Source organism: Amblyomma maculatum, chromosome 3 (assembly GCF_055883805.1).
Source record: "Amblyomma maculatum isolate TAMU_Amacu chromosome 3, ASM5588380v1, whole genome shotgun sequence".
Lineage (NCBI taxonomy): Eukaryota > Metazoa > Arthropoda > Arachnida > Ixodida > Ixodidae > Amblyomma > Amblyomma maculatum.
In genome coordinates, this window is record NC_139346.1 from 108,101,242 (window position 1) to 108,115,479 (window position 14,238).

General features: G+C 44.4%; 1 protein-coding gene across 3 annotated transcripts in view; it reads left to right on the plus strand.

Moving 5' to 3' along the window:
* Positions 1-232: 232 nt before the first annotated feature.
* Positions 233-14,238, plus strand: part of LOC146195516 (alpha-amylase-like) — a 35,380-nt gene continuing 21,374 nt past the window's right edge. For 2 of the 3 annotated variants that reach the window (XM_084597852.1, XM_084597854.1), the window contains exons 1-4: positions 12,049-12,177; positions 12,263-12,487; positions 12,638-12,795; positions 13,856-14,045. In XM_084597852.1, coding sequence (XP_084453978.1) covers positions 12,299-12,487; positions 12,638-12,795; positions 13,856-14,045 — 537 coding nt within the window. In that variant the 5' untranslated portion in view covers positions 12,049-12,177; positions 12,263-12,298. Of the gene's footprint in view, positions 371-12,048; positions 12,178-12,262; positions 12,488-12,637; positions 12,796-13,855; positions 14,046-14,238 lie in introns of those variants that run through there. The other variant, XM_084597853.1, reaches the window with a different exon arrangement.

The window sequence follows — 14,238 nt, forward strand, 5'->3', positions numbered from 1 at the left end:
TGCTTTCAGGGAGGTATAAATGCTTTATAGTCCCCGTTTTGAAAGTCTCCAAGCTGCTTGTTACAGGTGCCAAAGTGCGATAATATAATCTCCCTTTCGTTGCCCCTCTCGAGTTTAATCACGCGGAAATCTGAGAACGGCGTAGTGGATGACGGCTGAGAGATTACGTATCGCGAGATATATATAAGGGGTGCACCCTTACGGCTGTCGTGTGACTAAGGCAGCTCATCTGTCCATACATCCGGCTTGAGTAGGGGTCCTCTCTTATTCTGATCCTCCTGATGCCCTTTCTTTTGCGATACTCGCACGCCGCGAGAGTTTTGGGACCCTCCTTTTCCAGAAATTGGAACAACGCATAAAGACGATAAAGGTATGTAACTCAATCCGCATTTAAACTCTGCTTCCACCAAGATGGATGTGTGTCCCTGCAGTTCCTTAGCAGGGCCCAGCACGTCTCAACTGACATCTGCTGAACACGGAAGTAACACAAACGTGGAAAGCCCACTGTGGTGGTGCACTTGTTAGGGCGCTCGACTACCCAAGGATGCTGGATCAAATACCGGCCACTGTGGCCGCATATCGTTGTAGGCGAAGAGTGAGGCGCCCGTGTACTGTGCGATATGAGTGTGCGTTAGACACCCCCGGTGTTCTAAAGATCCGCAGCCCTCCACTACGGTGCGTCTCATAGATTGAGTCTAAATTAAAACCTCTTCGTATGTCCCCACGTTTCGTTTCCATAGCCTAGTCACTGCAAAGATACATATTCGTGTTCCTGCCCTATGGAAGCAAGGTCCATATAAATCTATGCCGTCTCTATAATCTAGTCTCAGCGCATCAAGCCGTCTCTTTTTGCCCTCGCCCGTTTTAGCTTTCGCGTCTCCTCTGCACTTTCATTGGTAGAGATGGCTTCCCCTGGCCATGCCGCACCAACCTTGCGTGAAGTATTTGTCCGCTTTCTTCACGTGTCGATGCTTTACAGAGAAGCATTGGGCAGGCGCGTTAGCAGATGGCACAATATGATCTAAGAAGGCAGCCCATAAAAGCGGTGCTACACACTGGCACTGATTGAACCATGGAGTCCTCTTTTCGTACTGCAAAGCGAGTGAGGCTGGCAACATATGAATACAGGACGCGTTTTCCTATGTGCCATCTTCGGTAAGCACACGCAAAGTACCACGTTTAATTTTTTTATCTTTTTTGCAAACAGCTTACATTTGTAATCCTTCCAGACACATCCACTAGCGCACGCTTGCTGTTTAATAAAGACCATCGCGTACACTCAAAATACTCTGCGCACTAAATTTGTCCCCATTTGTAGTTAATTTCAAACTATCGTTGGAGTTTATTGTTATCTGTGCTGAGTATATGCAGCATACATATTCAGCTGAATGGGCAGCACGTTCATGCATCTCCTCATATCGCGTGGTATCTTCCCTCTGATCTACTGTATAAAGCAGATTAATATGCACTTTCTGAGCAGTTCTCTGCTCGTTTTGTGAGGGCGAGTCTTGAGTTGCGAGAGCTATCCTGCTTCTTTGAGGGTATTATGTAATCCTATGGTCATATGTTTTGCAGTTGGCGTAGAATTTCGGAAACCAGTTCGCCTATAATCAGCAGGAGGAAACGAAGCTGCTCAATGGAAGGCCAAATCGAGTTCTCCTATACACTAGGCCTCTCCCCCTGTTGACAACGAAGGGTGCTGAAACCAAATTGCGTCAACAGTGTATGCCAACAATCTCAACAGCCAAAAACTTTTAGCGAACGCCACATAAACGCCTTAATAATTTGGCGTTTATGTGGCATTTATGTGGCACACAAACATCCTTAGGAGATTATCCTATACCATCTAGGTTACACCAGATGTACCCTACACTATATTCTCCGCAGTGCCCGCACTATGGCGAGCTAGCTAACCATGCAGACTCAGTCCTTTAGTTTACCCTATGCAGAACACCTCAGAAGAGCGAAAGGAGGCCGTCTAGCTCAGCGGTGATCGTGACCATGAGCATTGCCTGTTGGGGAGGGCCAACGCGGCAGCGATAAGCTGTGCACTAAGTGTACCACACCCGCATGATCCCTCAAGATTCTGCGAATAAAGATGTTTTGAATCAAGAATTATTTATAATCAATTCGTGCTAGTTTTAATGGAACGTTTACGATGCCCGTACGCCTAATACAAACAAAATCATATGCGCTTGCTTTGCGTTTCTTCCTTCATTTGGAATCGATCTGGATTATATCGATCCGTTCTGAAGAACATTGGGTGTGAGGAAGCATCCCACAATATTAGCAGTTGCCTGCTTATATACCTGAAAACGAAAGCAGATAAATGACGTTACATCCTATGCACTACTGGGGCCCAAAATTGAATGTCAGCAGAACGACAAAAGCCGAATTTTGGTTTGAAAAATGGTTTGGAATCGGAGGGAAAAACAGTATATCTGGCTTTAGGACACTGGAGATACGTAAAGCCGACCAAGAAGGAGAATGCTGAAAATAAAACTCTAGACCTCAACGTTTTGTACACCGCTTTATTTGATCAGTAACTCTAAATGTTTATTGTAAGAACGCGCCCGCCCGCTAGCACCATTTCCAGAGGTTCTAAATGTATTCTTTGCGAGGCTATCGGGGAATGTATTCAATTTTGTGCGTCGTGTGTGCATAGCAAGCGCTGCAAATATCTGCGAAGCCAAGAAGCAGATTTGAGCGCATTGACTACAATGACTACAACGTTTATTGCAAGAAATGCAAACAAAACTTATTTCCTTGCAACATTCTTTATTTCCCCAAGGCATACACGAAGTGTTAAGGGGAGGGGGTATTAAATCAATAAAACAAGTGGATGGATCTCATGCTCATGAAGTTGACGAAGTGATGATACGGCCCTTGTGTACACGAAGTATGTCAGGACTGGTTTTTCGGCGGTAGACGCGCTGCTGCGAGACCTCTAATTTTAATTGGCTTCAATGCTGGACAAACCTGCAAGTTGTAAATACCTGTCTCCGTGTATTAAACTTCCAGATAACATAACTTTGGTGGGAATAATAACATCAAAAACTGATGTCACGTCCGAGTGACTACAAGACAAATCTTGCGCGTTGTCATAGTATGAAACCATTACACTTGGGGACAATTATGTGTGGCATATTTGCTGGCTAAAAATTGGCCGAAAGTTTAATACACCACTCAAAAAGCAGGAACTCTTCGCTGTGTTCTATATTTTAAAGTAAGGCCCAGAAGAAGATGTCGAGCTAAATATTTTCCACAATGAAAAGGTCATTGCGAAGTTGAACATTCCGTAGCGTAAACGTTTATTTGGCGTAATTATTCCAGTTTAGTTATATGATGTTCTTGAGCACAATGGATCAACTGCTTCGGTGCTCGGCTGCTGTGGGGAAGGTTGCAGGATATAATACCGCTGAAAAGTGATCTTATCGAAGGTATTTTGTCTAGGATTGTTGGTGTAAGTGACGCAGGACAGGGTTTATTGCGCTTTACATCCCTATAGTTGCAAAGGTCTTCATCAGTATCCGCCGTCCTCAACGTTTACATTGAAGGATCAGCCCCAGAAGTTGTGTCCTCCAAGAGCAGACCATCCTGTTGTGTTCTTTGCTTATTCATAGAACGTGTTTCTGGCATGCTGAGTTTAGGACGTTCTAAAACGACCTTCATTGGCGCTTTACTAACGCGTATCTACTTGATTATGTACTTGATTACATCGAAAACGGCAACAGGGGTACGTACCGAGCGATTTTCGATCACCCAGATTAAACTCTCGTTAGAAGACGAGCCGCCTGGAAAGACTATTAGGCCTTCACCAAATTAAATGGAAAGAGGTTGACCCTTGGTATGTTACTAAACATGAAAGGAATCAATAGTGTTTGTATGAAGACAGAGATTAATAGGAGCAGCCGTTCATCGTGAAAGATTAAATGTTGAACAAAAAATGTTTTCTTGCTCGCGGTGAGAATTGAACCACTATCTCGTCGCTTGGAATCGTGTGCGATGCTACATAGCATAGTACAAGTTACTTTTAAGGTGTGGCCGTGAACCCCTAAAGATGTACACAAGCCAAGGTATAGCAGGTACACTCCGAACTGACGCCATCATTTTATAAATGAAGTGAAAGCAACCCTTCAAATACCAAGGTAATAGTGCAGCACCATTACATTCAGTGAATGACTCTTGCCGCATCAATATAGATTAGAGCGAACGATGAAGCGTGCAAGCTTACTGACGGAGTAGAAACACCAAAGCTTCCTTTAAGCATGGACATCAAAAGAGCGTGTCCCGCTCCCCTGAAATCATATGCACGTAAACGACTTGGAGACCAACAAAATTCGCAGGGAAAGACGGCATTCTAAACGCATGCGATTACCTGCCGCGGGCACAGTCACTGGCCAAAGCTGATATATTTTCTTGGCTGTGGCCCGGCTAGTCTTTTAACGGAAACAGAAGCGTGCTTGGAAGGATTCAAGATGAAAGGTAAAGCCGCGAACAATGCGCACAGTCAGTAGTCAAGTAAGGGCAGCTGTGTACTGTTTTGCGCTATTTGTACACTTTTTCGCTATCGTCGCCAGCCCTATCTAGGGCGTCGCTGCCACGCGCAGGGATTGCACTGCGCTAGATTCGACAGTGCAAGAACCCAGGAAGGACGTATCACACCTACTTAAATCGGCGACACCACACGATTCTAGATTTTTCGTAATACGGCGTTAAAATACTGCTGACAGAACGTCATGTCACTACAATAAATTCACTGGAGCGGATAATTACGCCTACCTTGCAGATTCATGAACTGCAGACGCAACTGCTCGCACAGTGCAGTGACTTCCAAGTAGCAGTCATCTGTTTAATACGATAAAGAGGAGGTCGGCTTACCATTAGGTACTGGGACAATTCATAATATAATCGAGACTGAGTCTAAACCGACGAGTGTCACCTGTTATTAATTATAATTTATTAACGAGCGCAACTACAGGTGCTCATACTCCCAGACACCCTTAGAGAGTTTGGGGACAGGTCATCAGTTCCAAAGGTGACGCCTTCGACTTAAGCTCAGCCGGAACTCAGCTACCTGGAGTGAAAGAATGGGACGCCCGTTTGGTGCCCTGCTTTCGCTTGTTCAAGCCAGGGTAAAGGCTGGAGTAAGAATTACCATAGCCTCCTTTATACTCTCTGTGCCTGTCAACGCGCCGCGCGAACAATAGAGCGGCGCCGTCGGGTAAAGTCGCGCGGCGCTGCCGCTCCCCTCGCTGAGGACGCCACTGACGAAGGGGCGGCGGCGGCGCACGGGTCGCACGGGTACGAACGTCGGCGCGGGGCGGGAATGCTGTTATTCGCTAGCGTGATGACTGTTCCTGAGCATGAATCGTGCATATTCAGCGTATTTACTTTTAAGGCCGACATCCACTAAGCATAACAAGTGAGCGTGATACTTCTTAGGCAATAACACCAACGCTATATGACATTTTATGTCAGGCAGTTTCAAGAAATTGCGCATGACTCGAAAAACTGCATGACTCCTCCGCTAGCTACAATGTTAATAGAAAATTTACAATGCTAGTCTACGCTGCAATAAAGCAAAATTGACGAAGAAAGGCACCAGCATTTATTTACTCATTTCACAACAGCAATAGTGCTACAAGAGTACCAGGTAGAAGTGGTGTGATGAATAGTTGCCACAAGTAGGGAAAAGTGTTCACGGTGACTGTTGTCACTGATAGCACTTCAGAAGACAGCTTGATTTACAGATGACTGGAACAACTGCATCGCAGTATGCCATTGAGATCTGTAAGGAGAAGAACTTTGGTATCAGCTGTTGCTTTCAATGATTCAGCGCGTCGTACAAACGTTTTTTTCTTTAATTTGAAAAACAAGGAAATACACATATACGCGTTGCATCTTTCTGTTTCCTTCACTCCAAAATAATTGTCACAATAGGCGAAGCTGGTGTTTTTATTTTTTTACAGAATTGCGCAGTTAGCGAAACAAAAAAATACTTCGCTGGAGCACATGTAACAGACCACACAAACGAGCTAACCAGGGAGGAAGTTAGCATCGCAGTCCAAAAAATGCACGTGCACATTTAATATTATTATTACCTTACTGACGCGTAATATACACACTTCTGGTGCTGTCATTATTTTTCACAAGCCTTAATGCGGTTGAGTACGAGTTTAGCGGTTTCCGATGCTAGAGAGGGACAGCGATTTAGTTGACAACGAAAACTAATATAGGCTTTGCACGATTCGGTCTAACTCCCTTTAGAGTAGCCACCTTCACATTCGAGTTAACTCACTTTAAAGTAGTCATCTTGTGTTTCCACTTTATCACAAAAGTTCTTAACCCTAGCGACAAAGCCGTATTAGTCACAATAACCTCACACAGATTTCTCATAAAACCTCATACTCAACTCATACAGATCTCATACAAAGTCTTATATTTCTCATACGTTGATTGTATCAGATTTATACGAGCTTAGTATGAGTTTAGTATGAGAAATCTGTATGAGGTTATTGCGATAGGGTTTTTTTGCTAGGGAATTAGCGTATACTGCAAAAAAAAACTCCGCAGGAGCACATCTAACACACTACGCAGACGAGCTAGGCAGGGAAGCAATTAGCATTGCAGTCCAGAAAGCACAGATGTACATCTAACATTAATATTGCAGTACTGACGCCTAATAAACAGTGTTTAGTGCTGTCACTATTTTTTACAAGCCTCAACTCAGCTGAACACTTCACAGCTATCGCCGGAAGGACAAAGCAAAGCTGGCACTTACCATTTGGTGCAATGCTGTATTCCTGCAGCACCCGAAGGCACAGAAAAGTAGAAGCATGACATCGCACACTGCAAAACAATCAACGAAACAGCGAGAAAGCGGCAGCGCGTGGCTATCCAGACCGCTTTGCAACACGGCGCACCCGGCTCTCCCCTGGCGAGGAGGACCCTACGTCAATGTCGCCATCTCTTGGCAGCCTGCCGCGTAACTTGTCAACGGAGGAGGAGCGGCGGCGACGGCCACAGAGCGCGGAGTTGCCAGGCACGGAGTGTATAAAGGAGGCTATGGAATTACAAGCCAAACCAAATATATACAGAGAGAGGATACAAAGGAATTCACACTAACGCTTTAAATACACGACAAGAGGCTCACAAAGGCAAAACAAAGCACGCACTATAGATGCTTTCAATAAACAGAGGCTTCACAACGCTGAACGATGCGCGCTTGAGTCAGAAGAAATAAACACCGAATTTTTCATCGGGCACTGTCGTAGGCCGACGCCTGAAGAGTCACAACGTGGCCGCACTACAGACGTGCGCCGGTCCCTCGCAGATCAGTAGGCGTGCCGAACAGCGGGTTGATCCCGGGAGCCGAACAGTAGCACTGCAACATTCGCTGCAACACTGGCTCTAAAACTGGCTGGCTGGCTAACTTGCCAAATCGACGCGACCTCAGTAAATACGGCGCGCAGCATCTGTCTGCTACAACGCGCCAGAGCAGGAAGCAATGTAACATTCACTCTAGAAGCGTTCTCTCTTTCTCCCGCTGAGATGCGCGTCGTCATTGGTCAGCTTCAGCCGAATCTTCTGGAGACATCTGGCCGCTCCGGCCGGGTGTCATCGTCGCCGCCAAGTATTGAGATGAGGGTGACGCTGTCCGCCCAAGGGTACGAACATTCCTCGCGCGGAAAAGTAGTCGTTTCTCCAATCTTCTGGAACCCCATACGCGACGTATGCACGCACTACCCTTCGCGCTGCGCTGACTCATCGAAAATGTGCGCTGATTTCATGACGACGCGCCAAGTGTAAATAAGTGCGCGTGCGCGCTTTTGTGTGTGCGTGCTCGCACTTGTATGTGGGTGAGTGTTGAAAACGGATTAAGGGCAAATATAAATAAGTGTACTAGGCGGGAGTATACATAGTATTACATCATGCCCTACATGCACTCTGCTGCGTCCTCCTTGGCATCAATGGCCTCGTCATGCATAAAAATGACCGCACTCACGTTCTAGTGAATTATAGCGCCGTTCCACGCTTTGACGAAGAAAACACCTTTGTAAACATAAACGTCTTTTTTTGGTCACTGCATTTTGGCTGCGACTGTGGAAGTCCACTAAACAAAAATTTAGATATATCGAACGAATGCTGCGCCACCGTAACGAGTGGGGTTCACTGTATAGCCTATTTACGCTGCACTAAGAAGGTGGTCGAGCGGTTATGCTCGCTGGAGAGAGAACATAACTGAATAGGCGGCAACGCTGCAACAGTTTAAGTCACTCTGATGCATTATAGGCTGCCTTATAATTACCATTTAGAGGCTTAACCCACCCAATATAGTATATTCCGTTGTAGCCTAAGTAACCCTATAATGCAAACATTCCAGAATGATATATTCCGTCGTTTCACTCGTAAACCATGTCGACTACGGTGCGTCACCTGAAGCCACGAATAAAGTCGGCACTGAATTCGAATGAAATGTGGGCTACCCTACTGTAGGTAGACGTAGTATAGGACATGAAAAACGAACGACACACCATGTAAACTGGCTACTGGATAACAGAAAACAGTGTGACAGGAAAGGTGGAAGCCGTAGCAGGATTAGTTTGCACAAGAAGAAAAGAAAACGTGCCGCCTAGCAGGGAGGGAGAAAGGGGTTGGTGGGAGAAACGCGGTGCCGCGAAAAAAGCGATCGCGAAGGTGAACGGTGACAAAAGCAGGCAGCTAAAAAAGAAGAAAAATGGCAATATATTAAAGGCAATAAAAAAAAAAACAGACATAGCTGAGCCTAAGAACGAAATGAAGGACTGGGAAGAGGAAAGCAGTGCACAAACAGCTACAAGCGGGCGTGCAATCTAACGTGCATAAATATATGTGTCGAAATTTAGGAATCAACAACTTTGTGAACTGTGCACTAATGTAAGAACAAACCTTTTCTTTTTTCTTTCGGTAAGTAGAATTTCTTGTAACGGGCAGCTTTAAACATCCAGAGCTGAGCGCCCACTTGAGACATTTTTTTTTAATAACGTTGTTTATTGCCTCAGGGGAAATGAAATAAGCAAAACAAAATTTTTAAGGGGCATTAAATGAAAGGAAAAAGGTTGGCTGCTCTATCAAAGTTCAAGAGAGGGCGATTATAAGGTCCTTCCGTCCAAGCAATGTACGATGATGAGTTATTCGGCGAAAGGCCCACTGCCGTTAGGTGCCGAATTCTCGTCGGCTTCAGTGCCGGGCAAACCCAGAATAAGTGGTGAATATATTCATCATGATTTCGTGACTTGCAGACAGGACATCTTGGACGTTGATATAAATAACGATATTGAGACCATGGACGTGTTACAGCAGGTATGAGGGCAACTCCGACCAGGATCCTACGTAGCGCAACCTCCTCTGAGTGGTTAACAACGCCGGGGAGGGTTACCGCACACGGTGGGACAAAAGCACGTGTACTTCGCCGGAGGTGCTCCTTTCTTGTGAGAAGCATAGTGGCATCATCCATAGTGAGGAAGCGTGTCATTGATGAAGACAGAGTCGCCTGGCGGGTTGCAGAATCTACAGAGGTTTGAGAACTGAGTAGGTGACGTATTTCTGGGCAGCGACTGACAGGTTGGAGCAGACCTATTGCTTGTAGATCGTCGGTGCGGATGACAATTTTGGCTGTAGGTAGTAAAGTTGTGACGGATAGAGAATTTAATCTCAATGAATTATAGTTTGACTACAACTTGTTTGTTCCCGAGAAATGTTTTCACTCTAGGTAGTTTTTATTCGTAATGCTGACGGAACCGGTAATATACAAGTCATATTTGCCTCCAGAAAATCTTTTTAGTCCTATTTTGGTGCACGCACAAAATGAAATAAAAAATGATAGATTTGAAACAGGAATGACGGAAAGATAGAGGACACATAGGTATACGCTTAATTCGCTTCCGCTAGATCATCATTAAAACGTCATAAAGTTTAGTTTACTTTATGGCGCGATATGCAGTTCTTAACGTGCTGCGAAAGAGAGGTTGTGAGGTCAGCACTCGATTCTCACCACGAAAAAAAAACTGCGCCATAGGCTCGAAACTACATTACAATTTATCCAACGATTTGACTCGGGTTATCCTTCTGGACGTCTTTGCACTTCGGATTTTGCAACCTCCTTGGCAAGTGTGGACGTTTCAAACGTTTAGTTGCTTGCAGCACGAGAAAGAGCTCATGTTTGAAGTAATGAAATTTCAGGTCCTTTTTCGGCTTCGCTTTTCGCAAAATCAGCGAACCGCGGCAAGAGTCCCCAAAGGGAACGGTAATTAAATCTCCTTATTTCACGTGTAATATCCCAGTCGAAAAAAACTACAGAACTGTGTCAAAAATACGACAAAATATCCTGTAGTTCTGACGTAACCATCAGATATTTCTGTAGTTCTGTAGTACTTTTCTGTAGTATATTTCTGTTTTCTGTAGTTCTGTAGCACTTTTCTGTTGTAGCTACAGAAATGTCTGATGTTACTACAGAATGATCTGTTGTCACAACAGATTTCCCGTCAAAAACAAACCGCACAGAAATTCTGTCGTAGCATCAGAAAATTTTCTGTAGTTTTTTCCGACTGGGATCAAGCTTTTTATAGTTTAACTGGGGGAACAATTATAACCTGATTAGTTCTGCAGAGTAGTCAGCAAGTAGACCGATTATAGCTTTCTAAGGAGTAGTTGGCAAGTTTATCAAGTCGATTACTCATACTTCGTAGCCCACACGCAAAGACTAAACACGCATTAGTGTCTGCATTTCAATTCGACCTTATACCAATTGCTTGTGTATTAGGTGCTTGTAATTTTTTTCGCATTTTTCTGTTCTCTCTCGGTGCGCGCCAAGAACTGCATCATATTTGCCAAGATGACCCGCAATTATAAGTGTGTGTTTTTATTTTTAAGTACATCTAGTATTTCGTGCTAATAAAGGATCCGCCTTGAATGCCCACTTTGAACGTATTCCTTCGTATGTGACTGGTTTATTTTTAATATTTTACCTGAAGCATTACCCCAGCTGTATTGACTTTTTTTTTTCTTGATTCTTTGATGAGCGGTACGTAAACAAATGTCCGCGATTGATATACTTTTTAATCACTAATTAACAAGGAATGAATTCATTAGTCGCGTACACATTCATTTTTTTTTGCCGTTAACTGCCGCAGAGCTTAAAATTAGTATGGTTATGAATAAATATGTTTTGCTCGCATATTGTGTTTGTCATTTGTATAAGCAGTGATGAGAGCGCAGAAAGAAAAGCGATTAAGGAGATATATTAGACATTATAGGCGATTTAAGAAAAACGTTCTGTCATGTATTGATTGATAAGCGCAAGCTGCAAAAAAATAATAATAAGCAGGTGTACGTAAATAAGATTAGTAAACAATAAGGCGTTCGTAACGAGCCCTTACAAAACTCAAGCTTTGATTCGCATGTATACTGTTTTTCCCCGTGTGTTAATAACGCTCCTCGGCAGCAGCCTTTATTCACTCACATGACAGACCGAATACAAAACGCTGCGCTTTTTTGAAAACAATGTGTACACATTTCTCACCTGGACGATTTCTGCCGGTTTCTGCAGGTCTGCCGGCGGATGTTAACGTCAGAAGCTGGAAGACTCACTTAGTTTAATAAAAAGACAATTTTAAAATTTTATAAGTTGGAACGACCAAAGGTTCCTTCCCATTTCTGTTTGTTCTCGCAATGAATCACTATTCTGCGTAATCTGCATAATTTCAGTGTCGCTGAACTCGAAACATTGACAGCAGGAATAGAGGCTATACGTATGTCGCACGAATTGCTGAATTGTCCTTTGCTATCAACAATGATGACATTCCTACATCGAACAAAAGATAGAGTGAAGTATCCTCCCGCAACTGCGCTCAAGGAAAGCCTAGTGCATTTATATATCATGCTTGTCCAACACCACGATGAACATTGTTCACTGCGAAAACACGCTCTTTGCTGAGTTTACAGAAGATAATAACGAATGAGCTTTGACGAGCCTTGGAGCTATGCAATCAAACAGGAAACGGGAGCCCCTGCTGCCCAACCGCCCACCTACAAAAAGAATTCGTTTCGTATTCACTTGCGGCGCGCATCGCTGCTTGAATCACGCGGAAAGTTGAGAGGGTTGTAATACGAGTCGCCCTCATTGTATGCCTCTAAGTAAGCACGCAGATTTAACCTGAACGTGCCGGGAGGAACGCTGGGGGCAGGGTTCCCTTCAGATGCTCTTTCTTTCCTTCCATAGGTCTGTTCTGCGTAGTGACGAGAGGTTGCTCTTGCAATGGAGATATTCTGGTTGCTGTGCTTTGTGGTATCGTCACTGCCCCTTTGTCTCTGCACTGACTCGAACAAGGAACCGAATACGGTGCCTGGACGCAGTGTGATCGTCCACCTTTTCGAATGGCGATTCGACGACATCGCTGAAGAATGCGAAACGTTCCTCGGACCACGTGGCTTCGGCGGTGTTCAGGTTGGTTTGTCTAAACATCTTTTCTGCAATTTATTATCTCACATGCTCACGATAAGTTTTGGTTGGTAAATTGCATTCATTTTTTTGCCTCCTCGTATCATTATCTCTCTCTAACGCGGATACCGCTATTTTTCCATTTGCGCCGAGAAGACATCGCCAGTCAACGAACATGGCATCATTTTCGGAGACACGGTGAGAAGGCCTTGGTACGAGCGCTACCAGCCGGTAAGTTATATAATAAAAAACCGGAGTGGCAACGAGTCTGAGTTTCGGGATATGGTCCGTCGCTGCACCCAGGTCGGAGTGAGGTGAGTGCTGTGCGTCACGCGTTCTGAAAGGACCAAGACTAGCACTCTGCGTATTCTGTTGTTGTGACCTGTATGTGGCAATTATCGTGCATTTTGTCCATAAGACAAATAATGCCTCATTGCTCTTTATTCAACCGTAGTTTAGAAAAAAGTTTGATCGTAGCAGGCTGCAAACTGCGCCAGGTACACACAGTAAAAACCTACGATATAAAAATATTGAACATCAATATATATTCGGTTTCGGTAAAAAAAAAGACACAAGGTGAGGGTTCTAGCGAAACTCAAGTCGACTTGACCAAATAAATATTCCAAATTTATTCAGAAGTTCTTGAACTGCAAAACGATTGGGGGTAACTAGTTCCATTTTCTCGCTGTTTAAAATAAAAAAAAAATTAAAGAATTTTTTTGCTAAAATTGGTGTTCTGTTATCATTGTTCAGATAAATAGCTCACTATGCTTTAGCGTGTATTAGAGCTAGCCCACACGAAATTTGGCGTCTCTGCTACGCCGTTCAGTTTTTCGCTTGAGTAATGTATGCGTTCAACGCTCCTGTTTTTAACGCCAGCAACTACGCTCGCATAGCAGAATCACTCTTTTTTATAAGCTTGTGTTTGTTTACTCGTCTTATGTACAGCTGCACTCTCAAAATGTAGCCTTCTACGTCATGACAAGATATGTTTGTATTTTGAGTGAAGATAAGTTCACGAAAGTTTAGAACTCCCATTTCTTGTGCCACGTACCTAGTCCTGAGGCACTCCCCTCATCGTACTGCCGCAAAAAAACAGAGGCTAAGCAAAAGAGTAAGAGAGGGCTCTACTTTCTTAAAGAACCATCGGTTTGACTGGTATTGAAATTGAGAAAGCGTTGGCTACAGTGGGAATTGGCTGTGTTTAAAGTCGTTATCGAAGCTCGGACGCGTCATGTAACCTGCGCTGGTCGTCCCGTACTGACGTTTTGCGTCTTGTCCGTACGGAACTTGACAGCGTACTTTCTGAATACCAATGGCGCTTCACAGGGTCATTTTTAGCATTTCATTCATAACTTTTCTTCGGTGCTCCAGGGTGTACGTCGACGTCGTCATCAACCACATGACAGGCGGCTTGGAGATCAGCAAAGGTACGGCTGGCTCCAGCTTCAATTATTTGGAGCTCAGCTATCCCGCCGTGCCGTACGGTCCGGAGGACTTCAACAGAAAGGAACACTGCGGAACCTCGTCAGGTGGCATCGAGAACTATGACGACGCCCACCAGGCAAGGATGAACTTCAGCGTTCCGCATGAAATGTCTTCATTTTCACGCCATTTTTTGGCGGTTTTACTGTTCAAAAACATAATTTTTCTAGATGCTTTGAGATTAAAATGCACTAATGTTCTGGCAAGGAAGGTTGGAACCAAAAGCAGAATGTAACACTCCAGCTGTCCATGAGCTAAGGTGTGGTATATAT